This window comes from Equus przewalskii, chromosome 12 (assembly GCF_037783145.1).
Source record: "Equus przewalskii isolate Varuska chromosome 12, EquPr2, whole genome shotgun sequence".
In the NCBI taxonomy this organism is placed as follows: domain Eukaryota; kingdom Metazoa; phylum Chordata; class Mammalia; order Perissodactyla; family Equidae; genus Equus; species Equus przewalskii.
This window is the reverse complement of record NC_091842.1, coordinates 41,296,496-41,315,923: the sequence shown is the minus strand read 5'-3', so window position 1 is coordinate 41,315,923 and position 19,428 is coordinate 41,296,496. Positions and strand designations below refer to the sequence as shown.

Genomic DNA, 19,428 nt, shown 5'->3' with positions numbered 1-19,428 from the left:
TCTCGGGGGGCCCAGGGTTCGCTGGTTCAGAGCCAGGGTGCAGACATGGCACTGCCTGGCAAAAGCCATGCTGTGGTAGGCGTCCCACGTATAAAGTAGAGGAAGATGGGCATGGATGTTAGCTCAGGGCCAGTCTTCCTCAGCAAAAAGAGGAGGATTGGTGGTAGTTAGCTCAGGCCTAATCTTCCTCAAAAAAAACCAAAAAAACAAAAAAGAATTTCTGCCTAATCAATGGAATCAACATCAGCTAGAAGATATGAAGAGCTGTTTATTAAGGAAATAGAAATATTCTATTTAATTTTCATAGAAATACTGATCTTGCCCCTACCTGAGCTATGAAAGCATAACGTTAACACTCAACTGACCACACTGACCAGCTTATTAAGGAGTATGACCTCAAACTCACAGCTGCTTGGTGTGTTTTAATGGGTTCCAATAAAACTTTATTAACAAAAACAAGTCGTGGGCCAGCAGGTGAAGTTTGTCCACAGCAAGGGTCTCAAAGTGTGGTCAGGTGACCTTAAGATAATAAAAAATCATTACTGCAAAATCATAGTTTTCCTTGTGCTAATTAGAAACACAAAAAGTATACTTGGTTTTGTAATAGCAGTTTTAAAATTTTCTAAATTTTAAAGTTTTATCTAAAATTTCTACTATTTTGAAATTTAATAATATTTATCCTGAAGAAAATTTTATAAAACATATTGGAGAGTTCTCTGATTCCTAGAAGGGAGGAATCTGCTCCAAAGAAGCTGGGCGACGCTGCACTTCATGCTGGGGCTTGACTACCGCGAGAACAGATGGGGACCCTGGCTGAGCTTCCACGTGGGGAGGGAACAAAAACCAACAAGTGCCACAGATGAGACCTCCGACGAGCTGGGTAAGCACAGCTGGACGGTTTGCCCTTGTGGGGGTATGGAAGGATCTCCTTGGGAAGCCCCCACTGAGCCACTTGTGTCTGGAGGACTAAGGTAGTAATTAAGCAAAAAGGTCAAGGGAGATTCTCCTGTGCAGAGGGCATAGCACGTCCAGCGGTGGACGGCCACAGGAGGCCCGGAAGGCCTGCAGCACGGAAGGAGGAGCACCATGTGAAAGGCAGGCAGAGACAGGCCTTGGGGGACACTGGGGGCCACGGCAGGGACTTCCGTCTTCACCTGAAGAACAATGCAGGGGTAGGGGAGGTGGGAGACGCAAGCGATTCCAGCTATGATTCCATAAGATGGCTGTGCCCCATGTGGGGAACGGTGGGGTGGGGGTGTCCCACAAGGACACAGTGGCTGTAGTGAGGAAGCTGTGCTGGTCTGCCAGAGGCTTAGGGGGTAAACAGAGAGAACCCGGCACTAGATTACAAGGCGGGGGGGCAGGGGTCACTGTCACTTCCAGGCCCTCATCCTGGGCACCAGGATCAAGGGTGGTGACTTTCACTCCAACAGGAGGTGCGGCACTCAGCCTTTGCAGGGGCACGTGTGGCAGGGGATGGGTGGGGAGAAGTTCAGTTCGGTTTTGGACTTGTGGAGTTGGAGGTTTGTTTCAAATGCCCAGAAGACGTCTTGTGGGCAGCTGAATTCCTAAGTCTGCAGTGCGGGGGGGGGGGGGGGACACTTGTGGGCTGGAGATGTAAGTTTGTGAGTCATCCATTGACAGACGGTAATGAGGCCACGGGAGGGGGAGGAAGCAGAGGGAGAAGAGGCCCAGACGAGCGCTGTAGCACGCCAGTAGCAGGGGGACCCTGCTATCGGTTTGGAAGAGGAGGAAGGCGGGCAAGGCCCCCGAGGAGGCTGGGTGAAGGAGGCAGGGTGGAGCAAAGCCCCCTGCGCTCCACGGTGTGTTTCCTGGAGGACTTTACAAAAGTGTGGAACGGTGTGCAGACGGGATGTGGATAAGCACGCAGAGCGTGCTATGCCGACATCACTGATGACTCAAGCTGCTGGGTGGAGTTACAGGGGTGACAGCAAGACTGCAGAGAGTTGAGGAGTGAGCAGGAAGGGAAACCCAATCTTCTCTGTGAAGTATGAGGTACACAGTGCACTGAGGATGGGAGGGGGTGCATTGGAAGTTTAAGGAGGTTCTAGAAACTTTCTGTTATGGATTGAATTGTGCACCCCCCAAAAATATGTTGAAGTCTTAACCCCTGGTACCTGCGATATGACTTTACTCGAAAATAGGGTCTTTGTGGACGATCAAGTTTAGATGAGGCCATTAGGGTGACCCTAACCCAATACGACTGTGTCCTTATAAGAAGAGGAAAGACATACAGACACACAGAAGAGACGGCTGTATGATGACAGAGGGGGAAATAGGGGTGACGTAGGTACAAGCCAAGGAACACTGAGGACTGCTGGCATCGCCAGAGGCTGAGACAAAGCACAGACAGGCCCTCCCTTAGAGCCTCCAGAGAGGACGAGGCCCTGCCAGCCCCTCTTTTCAGACCCCCGGCCTCCAGAACTGTGAAAGAATAAACTTCTGTTGTTTTAAGCCACGCAATTGCCGGCCTTTGTTACAAGGGCTACAGGAAACTACAGTCACACGTCACTTAACGATGGAGATATGTTCTGAGAAATGCATCATTAGGCAATTTCATTGTCATGCAAACATCATGAGTGTACTTACACAAACCAAGATGGCACAGCCTACTACACACACCTAGGCTATATGGCACTATATAATCCAATGGGCCCACCATTGTCTATGTGGTGTGTCGTTGACTGAAACGTCGTAATGTGGTGCATGAATGTAATGGTTTCAAACGGCCAACATGAGCCAAGAGGAGACTGGGTCAGGGTGGACAGACAATGCTGAGGGGTCATTTCTGGTTGGTGACTGTGAGTGGATTGTGGAATCTGTCTTAAGCATTCCTCAATATGTCCCCAAACCTAGATAGCAGAGGTAAAAGAATTATCCACATAAGGTTTTTATGATATTGGGAATATAGACCTTGGCGAGAACTCACACACACACACACACACACACACACACACACACAGAGGAACTAAAGAGGGACAAGAGCCAGAAGCTACTGAAGTCCAAGCTGTTGCTTCCTAGCACTCACCTGTTCCAGATATATATCCACACTGCCTCCTGAGGTTGTGCTGATGGAGGCGACCACTAGGAATGGATGAACAGGGTGCCAGCTGATGTGGGAAGGAGACCCGACTGAGTCTGGGGCTTCTATTCGGTGGTCAAAATAGAGGGCCATGATGGACCTCAGAGCTGGTCAGGGTCGAAACCTGCAGGGAAAAAAACAACCAAGTTCTCTTGGTTTTGAACAAAACAAACAAAATGACTGTCTATAGAATTAGGAGAGAGAAGCATCACAAACCTACAAGCATAAGACATTCAGCAACCTAGAAAAGACCCTTCAGACAGATGCAGGCAATTGTATGCAGAAGAGATCTCCAACAGGGAAAACACAGGATTAGAAGCAAGGGGTTAGACGTGGAACGATCCAGCGTGCGATGAAAAAGAATAAACCTTAGTGCCATCTGAACAACAAAGAAAAGTCCTGTGGCCTAGACTACAGGTGTAATCCACCATCATTTCTACTCCAATCATAATAAGGACAATTTAGATTTCTATGGCTCTCCTTTAAGCAAAATTTTCAAACCAAATAAAAGCAATCTGCTTTACAAAAGAGCAATGTACGGAAAAACCTAGGCCCCGATTTCTGGTCACGCATGACAGCCAAAGCTGTCTGCTCCCTCCCACTCCCAGGCAGTGGAGGCGAGAAGGCCTCCTTTGTCAGAGTCAAGAAAACACAGCTCAGCAACCGCGGAGAACTGAACTTGGCTAGTTACAGGAACTTCACACCTTCCATTCCTGGAAAAGACACGCATTTGTCCTTTTGCAGACAGGGAAGTATGGTGAACGAAACGACAGTCTTACGCGTACCCTAGAGTCAGGTTGGGGAAGCTAACTGGCAGAGAAGAGAATACTTGTGGGGTGGTTTGCTATCATTTAAAATTATTCAACTTCATACCTATTAAGATGGCTATCATCAGAAAAATAGAAAATAAAAGGTGTTGGTCAGGATGTGGAGAAATTGGAACTCTTGTGCATTGCTGGTAGAAGTGTAAACGGGTGCAGATGCCGTGGAAAACAGTATAGTGGTTCCTTAAATATTAAACATAGAATTCCCACATGATTCAGCGATTCCAGTTCTGGGTGTTTACCCAGAAGAACTGAAGCAGGGGCTGAAGGGGCTGGACCAGTTGTGGAGCAGTTAAGCCCACGCACTCCGCTTTGATGACCCGGGATTTGCCGGTTGCGATCCTGGGCATGGACCTACGCAGCACTTATCAAGCCATGCTGTGGCAGGCATCCCACATATAGAATAGAGGATGATGGGCACAGATGTCAGCTCAGGGCCAATTTTCCTCAGCAAAAAGAGGATTGGCGGCAGATGTTAGCTTAGGGCTAATCTTCCTCAAAAAAAAAAAAGAAAGCAGGGACTTGAACAGATATCTGCACACCAATATTCATAGTAGTATTATTCACAGTAGCCAAAAGGTGGAAACAACCCAAATGTCTATTGATGGATGAATGAATAAATAAAATGTGGCCCCTAAAATGGTAAATTTTTATATTACGTATATTTAACAGCAGCAAAAAAAACTGTGCAAAAGAATTATTCAACACTTGCAAAATTCTATAACTAGAGTAGGGAAGGGATTATGCTGTTTGCTTTTAGCAATACAACAGTTACGTCAGTGGAAGCCACAAAGGCTCACTCTGGATCTAGGGAAGCAAACTCCGGGGGGCCGGCCCCGTGGCCGAGTGGTAAAGTTTGCACCTTCTGCTTTGGCAGCCTGCAGTTTCCCGGGTTCGGATCCTGGGCACAGACATGGCACCGCTCTTTAGGCCATGTTGAGGTGGCATCTCACATGCCACAGCTAGAAGGACTCACAACTAAAAAAATATGCAACTATGTACTGGGGGGACTTGGGGAGAAAAAGCAGGGAAAAAAAAAAAAAGAAGGAAACCCCACGCAGTGAGTAGCTGGAAGGTACACGGGTACAAACGAACAGTCACATTTCAAATGTTTACCTTTTCCTTATGAATATATACCCTGAATACTAGATAAAGGCACGGTTTTCAAGGCTGTGCTCTCACCATCACAAACTGAAGAGCACCTATTCAGGGGTGGGGGGACAAGCGTCGGGGGAAGGGGCTGATCCAGGGGCCCCCTGCACACACACTACTACATCTCCACAGGTCAGGGCTCCAACTTCTTTGAGTAAAGTCCTTATGCAAACCTTCGAACAAAGCCACTGAAAATGAAAACACGCCAGATAAAAACCCGGGCAATTTAATATAGCGAAGGAAACCTTTTAAAGTGAGTTTTAACGTGTTGCAGCCCATCAGGGGTCTAAATTCTGGCCTATGGGAAACTCATATTCATATTTAATTGGTTAACTTTGTGAAAATATTCCTCTGAAAAATGAGTAACGTTAATTTTGTCGTAATGATGGAGACAGAAGTAACAGCAGCACTGAAAAAGGTAGCCCTGATTTCCTTTGCATTTTCTTTTCAGACATCACTTCGCAATAAGCATGTATATTAACAGATCTTCACGTTTCTTTTTTCCTGCCTGAAGCTTTCCCAGAGGCTCTCCCCCACCCCTCCTTTGGGCTCCCAGGAAGCCTCCTGTCCTCCAGGGAGCTCACAGACTCGACTTTTAGGTTTTCTGTGCCTCTGCCCAGTGTCCCCATAGAACCCTGTTCTTCTCCACATGGCTGCATTTACACTGTACTGTAAACGTGTGTTTGATGACCATCCTCCACTCCCTACCAGATTATTTATCCCACAGGGTGGGAACCCCCCGAGGCATCCCCTAGAACAGTGCCTTGCACAGAACAGGCCTCCGATATGTGAATCCCTGATGAAGACATTTATTAGCCAGGAAAGCTGTTCTTGACGATTTGTTGTGAAAAGCGGGTTACAGGCCAGGGTGAACGAATCCATTTTTATACTGTGTATGGTTGGTCATCACCCCTTTCACCTGCACTTTAACATTCTTCTACAATGAATAAGTATTATCTGCATAATTATAAAAGAAAAGTTACCAAAATAAACACAAGGTGGACAGCTGACTAACAAGAAAATCATTATCTAATGACATCAATGAATGGCATCAGGTCAGAAACAAGGGCACTTGCTTTCCTTAAAACAAACTCAGGGTCTCTAGAATGTAGACCCATTCGGCAAAGGTATAAACTTTGGGGAAAACACACAAAAAAACTCCATTTGTTCTAAGTGATTTGCTTCTCTCACCTCCAGGCGTCCAATGTCTTTATGGCCTCCATCAAACCAACTTTTGGGAGAGAATCTGTTAAGCTCATTCAATTAAAGGGTCGCAGTACTAAGGCTAATTTAGTTGCATCACTGCTTGCAGATGCTGTATGAGGGAACCAGAGGACTCTGGGCAATAGGGGCTGAGCAGGGGCGTGGGGGACAGGCTCTAGTGGCCACCCTGCGAAGCCTCTCCCTCTAGGTGACGGCCCCCGGGCGTCGGGCAGTGCAGGGTCATAGGTGCACCTCGCGGACACGAAGGAAGTTATCCGCCGGTTTGGGACGGTGCGGCTCCCTGGGGCCTGGGACCGGCAGCGCAGAACGGCGGTTTTCTCACTCTCTCCCCGGCCCGCTGTCACCGGGAGCTCTGCCCGCGTCCCGGGACTCGCACGGCCACGCGGTCCTCCACGGGACCTGGACTGCGCCCGAAGTGCCATCATCTCGCGCTGACCGCTCCACGCCGCGCCCAGCACCCCCAGCCTCGACCTGGGTCGAGAGGAGCCGCGGGCGCTCGGCCCAGGCCGGATTTCCGGACGCAAATGACCCGGGAGGGCGCGGGACGGGGACCGGCCCGCAGCGTCGTCGCCCTCCGCCTGGCCCCAGGCCCCCGGAGCCGCTGCGGCCCCCTGGAGCCCCTCCCCGGCTCCCCTCGTCGTCGCCCTCCTCCCCGGCTCCTGGGCCCCCGACACCCACCGCGGGTCCTCTGGGGGCTCCCGACCCCCGGCGGCCCTCGCCCCCTGACCGCACTCACCTGGGTCGGGTCGCAGCGCCGTCGCGCGTTGCCGGGACAACGGCTGTGAGCGGAACGCGGAAACAGCCGAAGGTGAGCGACGCGGACGCCGAGGCCGCCCGAAGCGCCCCGAGAGGCCGGAAAGAGCCGAAGACGATCGGGGATGTTCGTGCGGAGCCGAGTGCAGGATTCTCCCCGCGGGTCCCGGCCGGGGCAGTTTCTCCCCCTCGCCCCCGCAGTCTAGCATCTACAACGCTAGTTCGGAAAGGGGCACGAGAGGCCAAGGCAGAGAAAAGAAGCTGGTGAAACTCTTCCAGATGTGATGGGGATGCAAAGCCTGCTGGGACTCGGTCCTGTAGTTACATCTTTCCAACCACGTAGGTCAATCGGGAGGTGGAGGAGGCAGCAGAGAGACTGGGGGGGAGAAACGGAACGCCATCTTCTTTAAGATTCCCTCCTCTCTGGTAACTCTTATTGCTGGGTCTTCTGGACCCCACCGTGTGCTGGGCTCCGCTCTGTTTGGTCTCTAGGAGGAGGATGTTGTTCAAGAGTATTTTGAAGAAAAGCCAATTGGTTCGACATAGTTCCTTGAAGTTATTAGGTAACTTACGACATGCGTGCAATGCTTGAGGGACCATATGGACGCCTTCGGCGAGAAAATGGTAGCCAGCGATGCAGGCTGGAAACCAACCTGGTTCGTGGCAGCAGACTGCATTCCCAAAGGCATTACAGCGTGCCCTCTGCCTGGCCTAACGTCAGCTGTGGTTAAACTAACTTTGAAAAACAAGCCAATGTCATGTCATAAAAAAAAATAGTTATTATAGCAAAAATCAACAAAAAGGTCCACAGTTAAACAAATGAGAAAATAAAAGAGGAAAATGTAGATGCTACTGGATCGGACGGGATCACAGATGTACAAAGACGATTCTGTTTTTAAAAACCCAATTTTCATAAACACTAGAATGTTTTTAATGGAATAAATTGAATATGTAACATTAAGGTTATACAGCGTTGGATTTTGATACATTAATGTAATATTGCCTATGAGGCGATATTTATCACATTACATAATTACAGTACACTATTATTGTCTATACTCATTATACTGTGCGTTGGATCTCTATGGCTTATTTACTACTCCTTACAAGTTTGTACACTTAAACACCCCCGCCATAAATACTAGAATTTTAAAAACACTCTTTTATCGCCATAACGAAGAAAAATGACCTAAGTGCCTAGTATCATGTGCTACGCTAAAGAACTTCAAAAGCACACGCTCAATCCAATAAAGGGTGTGTTTATCTGCCTCAGTTGCACTTTTACACTTTCTCGGTAAAAACCCGCTTCGCGCCGATTCAAGACTCGGAACTGAGGCGGCGTTTTCTTCTCACGCATCCGTCAACACGACCCCGGCCAATCACAGCCCGGGCGCTGATTCTATTGGCTGTCGATCCGCCAATCCGGAGAGACGCACAGGCCCGCACGGCCGCGAGGCCGGCGTCACAACATGACCTGCATAGCAGGCCCGCCCCTCGTCCCCGCCCCGCGTCCGTGCGTGCAAGCGAGCGCGCCCGCTGCTGGCCAATAGGAGCGCCCGTAGGGGGGCGCGCCCGCTGGAAACCTAGAGCGTGCTCGTCCCCGCGCGCGTCGCCCCGCCCCGGCCCGCGCGCCCGCCGCCCCGGCCCCGCCCCGCGCGTCGTCCCCGCCGTCTCCGCCGGCCGCCGTAGCCGGAACTGCTGCTGAACGCGGCGGACCGGGCCTCCGGGAGGCTGAGCGGCGGCAGTACCGGCGCCGGCAGCCTCGTCAGTCGTACGGCGGCCGCGGAGGGGACGTGCCGGGGCGAACGCCGCTCGGCAAACGCTTCCGAAGCGGGAGGATCACACCGGCGTCGCGGCCTCTCTGCAGCCGGCGCTCGGGGGCTGGGACTGTCCGGCCCGGCCGGTTCTGCGGGCGCCCGGGAGGCCCCCGAGGGGCCCGGGAAGCCAGGCTGCAGCGAGGCGTTGATGAAAAAGGTGACCGGAGGCTGGGGCTCGGGAGGGGTGGGCCGCCGGGATCGGCTGTCACGGCGAGGTCCGGCTCGCAGCCGGAGGCAGGCTGTGGGAGAAGCGGCCTGCGCCCTCGCGGCGGTGTTTACGCCTGCGGTGCTTCGTTGGGGCGGCTCGGGGGAGCCGGGACCGAGAAGTGTTGCGTTGACAGCGCTCTTTGCAGCCAAAAATCAGCCCAGGAGGGAGGGTTTTGCTTTTCTCTTTCCGAAACGTGACAAACCGTGTCCAGCCAGGATTGAGTTTGAGGCGATTCCGTCTCAGTGGACGGTCAGGAAGTAACGTTGGAGGTTTTCAGTAAAAGAATTGCATCCCTGTGTTTTCCTTTTGTCTTAGGAGAAAACTCTGAAATGTGTCAATACCCTTTTAATTCTGAAAAAGCTGTGTCCTTCTGTGCTCAGTTCAGTGTCTTCCTATATTCAACCTGGCAAAAGGGCAGGTTTAATCTGCTCTGGCTGATGTATGCTTTGCCTGGGTCCTGGGTTGACTGTGGATAGCTTTGCAGTGATAGACCCCTGGGAAGTAGGGTTCTCCAGATTATAACCCAGAAAAAAGCCCTTTGGGATGTTTTTGGGCTTCTTAAGTAGAAATGGATAGGTTGAGAAATGAGTAGTGAGAAGCCCTGTGCAATGAAGTCCTTTAAGTTTGGATATTTGGCTTGTATAGTTCTATTCTTTGGCAGGACCTTTTTTTTTTTCTTTTAACTAGCACGAATTTAAATGATTTATAAGATCAGTTCCAACAGATGAAAACTGTTACAGATGATTCTGTGACACATTACACCAGAGCAGTAGTAGGTATTACTATGATTTGTACTCATTTCCAAACCTTTTCGTGAGAGGTCCTTGCCCATGTTACTGTATTTCATTGTTAGCCTCGATGCCTTGCTCTGGTTTTCCTTTTAGATGGAAACGTTCCGGTCTTCAGCAGTTGTGATGAGCGTGTCAAACACAGTTTGGGCACGGTATCAACACCTGTTGAGGAATCTAACGTTTCTCTTTCTTGTTTCATCTCATGTACACATTATTGACCATTTCTGGAATTATATTGTTCATATATACCTGATTCGCTTAGTTTATTTTTGAGTGGATCTGTTTTCTGGGCTGCAAACATTTTGAGAGTCATCACATTTTGTTGTTGACATTTCACACAGCAGTGGGTAACAAAGTTAATGCAAGAATTTTGTGAATGGTTACCAAGAATTTTAATACAGTTCTCTTCATTCTTGCATTTGGACCTGGGCATTACTGTGCTGTCACTTTCACGGGTGGCTGTGAGCTGTTCTATGCAACAGGCTCCTTTGTTGCAAAAGCATTTTTTTTTTAATTCGTAAATCCCGGCAGCCTCACACATCTCCCACCCTGGGCAGCAAGATTCCCAGAAACCCCGAGCTTATTATTCTTTATGTGTGTTTTAAAATAAGCAGGCGGACAGGCAGCCGCGGGCCACCATGGAGTTCCCTGTGCACGCAGGCGAGCCCGCGCCTCTCCCCTGCCAGGGTCGATCTGGGCCGGTCGCCCCCACTCCGGGGCCAACTTTGGGGGCCAGCGTGCGGGGCAGGTGCGCGGGCCCAGAGCCCCGCGCGTTTTGGGGGGCGGGAAGGGGTGGGGTCGGGGGGCGCGGGCGTCGAGGCCCGGCCGGCCCAGGCAGCGCGAGGAGCGAGGCCGGCGCGCAGCCTGCCCGCCGCGCAGGCCATGAGCCGCGGGCCCGCCGGGTAGGTGCTCGGGGCCCGGCCCCTGGGACCCCAGCGCCCCGGGGGCCCGGCCCCGGCCCCCTAGCCGACCCCGCCGGGCTGGGGCGCCGCGCGGGCAGGGCCGTCCGGGCGCGGCCGCCGAGCTGCCGCCCCGCCGCCTCCGCGCCGCCCCGGCCGCCGTTTCCTGGGCAGCGGGCGGGCGCGCGGGGGTCCGGGCCGGGGTCGGGCGGGGCGGCGGGCTCGGGCCCCGGTCGGGCTGGGGCTCGGGCGGGCGGGCGGGCGGGCCGCCGGGAGGGGATCTGGAACAAACAACGGCGGCCATGTTGAGAGGGAATCGGGGCGGCTAAACTTCTCCGGCAGGCTGCCGGGCCGCGCGCCTCACGAGGGTCCCCTCGCCCCCCTCCCCGCCAGGATGACAGTGAAGTTGGGAGACGGCGGCAGCGGGGAGGAAGGGCTCAAGAGGCTGGGCAAGAGGTCGGCCGATGAGGACGCGCTGGAAGGAGAGGGCGCCGGCGGCGGGGACGCGGCCGAGGAGAGCGGCGGCACAAAGAGGGACGGCAAGACCCCCCGGGACGGCGGCGACGGGCCCCCGGCCCCCTCGGGCGGCCCGCAGGCCCCGTCCCCGCCGCCCGCCTGCCCCCAGGACCAGCACCACTTCCTCAGGTCCAGCGTGAGGCCGCAGAGCAAGAGGCTCAGGAAGGACTCGTCCTGCGCCGGGGGGAGCAGCAGCGCCGGCAGCTCGGGGCCCCGCGGCAAAGGTACGGGACCCCAGCCCCGTCCAAGGTGTGCCCCTGTGCTCCCCCGGGGGTGGAGAGGGACCCTGCCCTGCCCGCCTCGCCCCCAGCTCCCGCTCTCGCATTTGTCCAGTACTCACTGTGGGGGCCACTTTGGAGGGGTCGTGCCCCTTTTCTCCTCCAAAGTGGTAGTCTATTTCTATATTTAAACTATGTTAAGAGGCAGTAAGTTTCCTTTCCTTGGGCAAGTACAATAGATTCCTGAAGGCTGGCTTTTTCCTCCCAAGGATCGTCGATGATTTATATGGTAGGCTCTTCTAGACAGCAGACAATAGTTTAGAGATGGAGAGAGTAAACACCTGCTGTATCTCTCTCCCCGACATCAGGTGGTGGAAACACAACAAAGGAATGGGCTTTCGGAACCCATTGGGGGGAAGCTTGATAAGAAGCCGAGAATGAATGATCGCAGGATCTGACTTGGGCTCCTTGCCCTCTCCTTCAAGTCTTCTAGGCTCCCAAGTGTGAAGGGCATCAAGATGTGGCCCTGTGAGTTTCAACCAAGGTTTCCTTGGGTGCCATGGAAAGGCTCTCCCCTGGGGTAGCAGGTAGTGAGAACATCTGTGGCCTGATATAAATGAGCAACCACCTGCAGTGTTTGTCCTGGTATCCTGAGGTGACTGAGAAGATTCCAGCTCCGCGAGGGTCCCTGCCACAATAATAAAACCACATGGCAGTTTTGTTCCTGATTGCCGTGGCCATTGTTGCCTGAGTTTATCTGTTTATGTTTCAGCATTCTGCTTTTTCTTAATTGTACAGTGAGTTGCTCTTACATCCTTTTTGTTTTAGGCCAACTTTGTAGCAGTTTTGTAGATAGCAAACAGAACATCAATTTCCAGTGAGTTTCACATGAAAAAAAACTTTCACTTAGTTCCTTGGGAAATGGTCATCTAAGTTTATTAGATGATCCTGATAATTTTAAAAAGGAAATGTTTCAGAAGCTAATGGAGAATCCATTTTGGAGATCTGTGCCAAATGTGTACCGTTAAACTTGCTTCTTGTGCCTCATTCTCAACTGAGGATGTCTGGCCTCTGAAGTCTTGGCCTTACTCGTTTTTTGGTAAAGACTTTTCATGTAAGTAAACTTACTTAAAAATGTAAGTATAAGGTAATTTAGTATATTTCAGAAACTAAAACTTGCCTCATATAAATTTATTTTGGATGTGATTGTTGCTGATCGATTAGGAAAACATTAATTTGTTTTACTGGCTTCATTTGTTTTGTAAAAAATAGTTTTTCATTCCTATTTACATATGTGACTCACTTATCACCTGTAAGCTCCTGGAATGCCTTCGAGGGTTCATTTGTGGCTTCAGAATCCCTGGATCTGGAGTCCAGTCAGAGTTCACAGCCTCATCACTCTGGGCCTCTGATGTCAGTTGGCTTGCTTGATCTTTTGAATCTGCTTTTCCATCAGAGAGGCATGTTCACCTGTGGAACTAGGAACAGCAGGACTGCTCTACTCTGGAACTGTGGCTGCAAAGATGAGACAGGTGCTGGCGTGCATGCACTCTGTCACCTGTAAACGGCCACCTGTATGTAAGGTGAAGTGATGCTAAAATTAACTTGAGTGTTGGGTTGGACTTTTGGCAGTCAGGCGACGAGGGGAAGTTTCCTTTGCTTCCGTGGCTGCGTGGCTTGCTCCGTGGCAAAGGTTTCCGGGAGTGGCCTCGCATCAGATCACTGGCGCTGCTGTTCCTGGTTCCTGTGCCAGTGTGTGGCTTGGAGCAGCGATCAACTTTCCGTTAGTAAAATGGACATTTGTTAGAATTTGTGCTTTTTTAGGACTTAGGCATTTTCCTGTATTAGCAGGCAGAGATCTCTCTAACTAGATAGTTAAGCTAAACCGTAATGGTGGCTTTTAGGAGAGGGGTAGGAAGCATGTCTCACCTGCTTCACAGAACTTCTTGGCCAGCGTAGGGCCGTGAGCGTCTTGGTGAGGCCTCCTCTTGGCCGTGCTCTGCGCATGGGCTCCCTGGATCCTTTGGATGCACTGGCCCACCCATGCCCAGGACACCCCCTCCTCATGCCTTAGGGCGACCTCTGCTCCCAGCAGCCAGCAAAGAAGGTCACATTGTGACAACTGCCTGCTCACCTTCATAACTAATTCTTAGAGGGGCATTTGTCTTACAGACTGGAAATCTTTATCTGGGGTGGTGAGCGCGGATCAGTAAGGAAATGAACAGTGCTGGCATCTTTTGGTTTTTTGCTTCAGGAAACATGATTTCTGTGACGCTGAAGGAATAATCACAACCTGTCGCTGGAGGTTCCTTTGGTCGATCACTTACCGCTCTGGCAGTTTCAGTCTTCAGGGGCGTGAGAACCTGGCAGTGAATTTGGAGGAGACTTGTGGAGAAAAGGAAGTCCTCCTTGTTTTGCTTCTCTCCACACAACTGTTTTCTTTCTTTATAAGAATAGACTCTTTTGTCAGCTTCAGTGAGAAGTGACTTTTTTTCTAGTACAATTCTGAACTAAATTCTTCTTGAATTGATAAGGAGAAGGTAGCTAAGATTTAGCGCCCATGTGCCAGGCATCTTGTGTCTCTGTTATTTTGTTTTTAAATGGCTGCAGCAATTGAAGTTTGTTGTTTAAATAATGTGCTGGACCTAAAGAGAAGGTAAGCTGCAGGCCAGAAACCAGTGGATGTGCTTGATGCCAAAACAAGTGTTCCTCTAGCTCCCCATGTCACCCAGGTGACCCGAGGACACATTTGAGACTGAAACCCAAAATGCGTATCTGAGAACACGTGCCAGGACACAGAGCCCCCGATGCGCTTTCCCGTTTGGCCAGTTTGTGATCTGGGTGATTCTGGGCAAACTAGTGCATCTCAATTTCTCTGTCTGTGAACCGGGATAATGCCAGTGCCTGCCTCACCGTGGTTAGTAACACAGCAGAGCCCTGCCCTCTGTGGTTAATGGCTTCCAGTGCCTCTCTTAGGGAAGTCATGCCTGGCTGCGAGGTTGGGGAGCCATAGGCTAAATCTGAACAGGGGGACGGGCAGGGGGAGGCCCCGTTGCGGGTAGGAGGGTAGAGGCCCCAGGAATGCCCCCATGCTGCTGCCCTGTCAGGGTGGTTGGGCCGAGGGGATGCCCGAGGTGGCGGCAGTCACACCTCCTGTTTCCATCAAGGCCCCTCCCCCCCAACTTTCATCTATCTGAAATGGGGGGAGTTAATCAAAAAATGGGCTGTCTCCACAACTGGGCTGTGTCGCCTGGCTTTTCTGTGCTTGTGCTTAGGAATCAGTAAATCACCGTGCAGAACTTATTTATATTTTGCATAATCTGTGGGCTGCCTGTAGCTTCTAGATGTTTTTACAAGAGACATCTTATGAAATACCTCACCCTGATGTGGTGAACCTCTGGGGGACTGGAACCATATTGAAAAGAAGGTTGAACTAGCACAGTCGGGAGACCTGGCTTCTCCCCCGAGAGCCGCTGAGTGGCGGGTTCAGCTGTGGGGCAAAGAGAAAGTCGCTCGACATGCTGGAACTTTAGGTTCTTTACTCAAAATGGATTGGATGAGAAACTGTCTGAAGCTGTGCTTACCTTAACATTTAGGGATGTGTGGAATGGACTTGGGTCCTGTGCGTTCTCAAGAGAGCACCCTGGAAGGTAGATAGCCTGAACTCAGGATAATTCTATATCTGGTGAGCTCTGCTCAGCGCTTGCCTCTCGGTGAGCACCGGGCAGCAAGTGGCCGGAGTGTGTGCTCCTCCACCCGGGTACGGAACTGTGTAGCGCCTGGCGTGGCTCCACCTGCTCTGTGGGCGCTGTCGTTCTCCCTTCCTCAGGCACTTGGATCAGTCCCTTGCTAGCTGGTCGAGCATGGCCACGAATGCTATGAAGTCCCTACCTTTCATACTCTCGGGGGAGGGGGACACACCAGATGATCACAAGGCCACTGAGGCCAGAGCACTGTGGTTCTTCTGCACAGTCTGATCTCAGTAAATGATATTTAATAAAGTCCAGGGCAACGACCACTACTTGGAGCCTACCGTGGCCTCCTGGGCGGGATGCCAAGCTTTTCCAGGAGCCCTTTGGCTTCGTTGGAAGAAGAGGAGGAGGGAGACAGGATGTTCCGTGACTCTGGCCGGCGCACAGCGTCACACCCCGTGTGATGCATATGGCAGAAGACACAATAACCTGGACACGTGGGCCCGTTGTGTGACACAGACCCCCTGTGCATGGTAGGTCAGGAGACCTGTGGCCCAGCCCACTTCAAAGACAGGTCACAAAGGAGCTGTGCAGGACGGAGAGGAAAATGTCTGTAAACCGCAGGTCCTTGGTACATTAACTTGAGGATTGTACAAATTGCATTTGGGTAGATAGTATAGATGAGTAGACAAGGTAATATTTGAATATCAGTTTGAAGGCTGAGCTGTTTTTCAAATTACCTCATTGACTTTTAATGTCAAAACTAATAGCGTTTCTGTAGTGTCTGTCTTTCTGGAATTGTCTTTTGCCAACCAAGTATACTTTAGGATTTTCATTCCATGTAGTACATTGTGTCTTGTTTTGGATTATATGAAGATATAAAGATAACAGGAAAGATTTCTGATAGCAGAGTCACAAATGTAAAATTTAGCTTTGTTACGGATGGTGGTGCGTAGAAGCGTTTTATCACGTTAAGTAACTGCAATGTTCTTAGCCCTGAAGAACAGTGTGAGAAGTGCCAAAACTGGAAGACATTCCCAGGTGTTTGTGGTTTGGATGGGGTATCAAGAATTACCCACAGAAAACCATTAGAAAATCTTCACATTATTGGTGACGAGGACACATGTTTTAATAGAAACAATGGGGTTTTAGTTGGGTTTTTCTCAAACGTTGTGGAAGGAGCAGGGAGAGTCTTCTAGGGAGGCCAGCCCTGGTCAGTGTTGAGGACACTGAGCCTTCTGGATTGCCAAGGACCGGAGACACTATGGGTGACACCCAGGATGCAGAGATGACTGGGTCCTGCCCCGGGACCACAAGGTTCCAGGTCATCTTCAGATCATAGGAGAGGATGTCACGGAGGCCGAGGACCCTGGATGGGGCTCTCACAGCCTGGCTGGAGTGTCTGGATAGGCTCTTCAGGGACTGACGGAAGGACGAGTGGATGGGGCTCTCACAGCGTGGCTGGAGTGTCTGGATAGGCTCTTCAGGGACTGACGGAAGGACGAGTGGTTGGGAGGGACCCTCCTCAAACACCTGCCATGAGGATTCGAGCAGCTTTCCGAAGATGAGTGGGGCAGCAGCGTGTGTGACCGACGACAGGGGCAGCCCAGAGAGAGGTGTTTAGATTCATCTGTTGAGGTGACATTTACTGGAGATTGGCTTGCTTGATGTCTTCTGTGTGGCCTTTGTAGAGAGGGTGTCCCCTCAGTCACGTCTGGACTCTAAAAGCAAACCTGGCTACTCGAGCGTCTGATGTGGGCGGCGTGTGTTACAGACGCACCCTACGGGAGACCTTGGCATTTTGCCTCCTGTCTCAGCCGTGCATATTGTGACCTGACGTGGACGTGTTGGAATGGAGCAGTGTGTGCCATCCTCGGCCTCTGAAAGGTCCCTGCCCTCTCCTGCCATGGCTGCAGGTGACGAAGAAGCGTCCTCTGCCAGGCTTGGAGGCACGTGTGCCTGGGGACCCACTTGGATTAGCTGGACTTGAACTGTCTCTCTAACTGAGAATGGATGAGGGGCGGGCGCGGCTCGCGTGTCGTCTCATCCCGGCATGTTATGGAACACCTTGCGTCTGGGTGGTCTTCTGTCACTCTTGAGATTTTGATGTTCCTAAGCCTTGGAAGGAAGCCCAGAGGAGACTCCAGGACCAAGCTGGTATGTGACGTGACAGGCTCATTAGTTCTTCTCTGTCTTCCCTAAGCTAAGTCACGTGGTTTTGTTTTTCGAGGCAGGCGTCCTCCAGAGCCTGACTCCACTTACGAGCCATGTGGTCTTGAGCACATCGTCAAACCTCTCGATTTCTTATCTGTCCCAGGCTGAGGGAGGGCTGTCGAGGTCCAGTTCCTCTACCCTGAAACCCTTTGACTCTTGGAGTTCTCTGCATGAATACAGAAGCAGCCGCGACATGGGCAGCAGCCACTGTGATGTCGTGTGGCCCGAGAGGAGGATGCCCAGGTTTGCAATGAGAGGCTTGGGCTCTGGCTTGGTTCCTGTTGCCTGGTGACCTTGGGGCTTTGGTGTTTTTAGATTGCTGCCAGACCCTTGGGCACAATCACCTGTGTGGGGTGGCAGGCAAGCTACTCCACCTGTGCCTCAGCTTCCCCAGTTGGAAGACCAAGATAATTTCCTCCTCTTCAAGTGGTGTGAGGGGGCGTGTACGGTGGGAGGGGAGTGTGAAGAGGAGGGAGGCAGGCAGCTTGGCTTGTCTGGAGCTGGAGTGGACGAGCGTCACGGGAAGGCAGATCGAAGCTACACAGCTGTGTCCCTCACGTGCACTGGAACGTGGGCTGTGGCTGAGGTTGGTGGTTTGGAAGACCAGAAAGGAGGCTGTTAAGATTATGTCACCCGGAAGTGGCCTGGGAAAATGGCAGCAGAAATGGGAAAGGGGAGAAGCCAGGTGGCAGTGGGCAGCTGGAGGATTGTGGCCCTGAGGGGGTTGAGAGGGAAGAGTGGGCTCCATTTTGGAGGCACAGGGTCCCAGCAGCCTGGGTGGGCAGGGGCAGAGCGAGCACCGCAGAGGCCGCTTATCTGTGCTCCATTGGTTCCCGAGCTCCCATTGAGCATCTGCTGTGCGTGAGGCCTGGTGCCAGCCTTGGGCACGGAAAAGTAAGACACTGTTCTTCCTTTCAAAGAGCTCACTGTTGGGATCCTATTCTTGTTCATCCTTTCCCTTCAGGTTTCTTGGATACCGACTTCTCATCACACAAACTCCTGGTAACCCTCTTTGTGGCCTCAGAAATACAGTCGCAGATGGAGCGTCGACTTCGGCCCTCTGGTTTTGCTGGGCTTCTCGCACCCACTCCCACCCGATCTTGTTCAAAATTGGCTTCTCTTTCCACCTCCTGCCTTTCTACTTCGGTGCTCCTTGCTTGCTCCTCTTCTGCCTTCACTCATCACTGTTTTCATCTCAATTTTTCTTCACTGACAGCAGCCTCGCCCAGGTGTCCCAGAGTGTCTTTGGTGCCGCTTCTTGTTCTTGAGCTGGAGTCATTGAGTGAACCTGAGGTGAAGCCGTGAAGCCCTTTTCTCAGCCGAATTTGGGGATGGACCAGATACCATGTTCTCTTTCCACCCTGAAGTTTTGTGGTTCTACTTTACTCTTTACAAGCGTTTAAGGTCTGGAATGCTGGGTGCCAGATGTTAGAAATGGTTACTTGGAAGTGATTTGTTGTCTTTTGGAACATTCATATTGCTTTATTTTTCTCTACTGAGGATGTATCATTTTTAAACCATCAGAAGGACAGCCAGGCGTCTCTGCAGCTGACCTCTGGCCGGGAAGAGGGGCTTCCTGCTGTGAGGGGTGGTCTGCTGCCTCTCGCACTCGCACTCGGCAGAGCCACTTTCACTGTTCTACCTTCTTTCGCATCCACTGGTTTGGTTTATCCTGAGCTTGCCCCTGAGGTTGCTTCCAGGTCAGAAACACTTCCATTCTGTTTTCCTTTCCATTCTGTTCGTTCTCTTTGTTTTGGGTCACGACCAGTGCTGTGATCCAGTGAAATCTCACGAAAACCAGCAAGACATCTGCAGTATAGAATTTTAAAAAATGTATGCCTGTTACTTTGGGGGCTGACAAAGGGAAATCTGAGTTGTGATTGTAGGGCTCATTAGCAAGTTGCCATTGTGTTGGAAAAAAGAGTTTAGTGAGTGTATTGTCAGAAGTTGCAAATGACTCTCAGATCCTTTGTTGTGGGTGGTGCAGAGGTGGACAGGCGGCCCTTCCTCATATGAC

At 51.6% G+C, this 19,428-nt stretch overlaps 2 protein-coding genes across 6 annotated transcripts in view; one reads left to right on the top strand and one right to left on the bottom strand.

Moving 5' to 3' along the window:
• IFT140 (intraflagellar transport 140) overlaps positions 1-7,682 on the bottom strand; it is an 88,940-nt gene extending 81,258 nt beyond the window's left edge. Inside the window, exons 1-2 of one of the 3 annotated variants that reach the window (XM_070567052.1) lie at positions 7,040-7,682; positions 3,050-3,227 (exon numbers count right to left, since the gene is read on the bottom strand). In XM_070567052.1, coding sequence (XP_070423153.1) covers positions 3,050-3,196 — 147 coding nt within the window. In that variant the 5' untranslated portion in view covers positions 3,197-3,227; positions 7,040-7,682. Of the gene's footprint in view, positions 1-3,049; positions 3,228-6,270; positions 6,829-6,981 lie in introns of those variants that run through there. The other 2 variants (XM_070567054.1, XM_070567053.1) reach the window with 2 other exon arrangements.
• A 1,027-nt stretch (positions 7,683-8,709) lies between these two features.
• CRAMP1 (cramped chromatin regulator homolog 1) overlaps positions 8,710-19,428 on the top strand; it is a 64,741-nt gene continuing 54,022 nt past the window's right edge. The window contains exons 1-2 of one of the 3 annotated variants that reach the window (XM_070568857.1): positions 8,710-9,030; positions 11,165-11,511. In XM_070568857.1, the coding sequence (XP_070424958.1) occupies positions 11,166-11,511 (346 nt within the window). In that variant the 5' untranslated portion in view covers positions 8,710-9,030; position 11,165. Of the gene's footprint in view, positions 9,031-10,509; positions 10,621-10,690; positions 10,775-11,164; positions 11,512-19,428 lie in introns of those variants that run through there. The other 2 variants (XM_070568855.1, XM_070568856.1) reach the window with 2 other exon arrangements.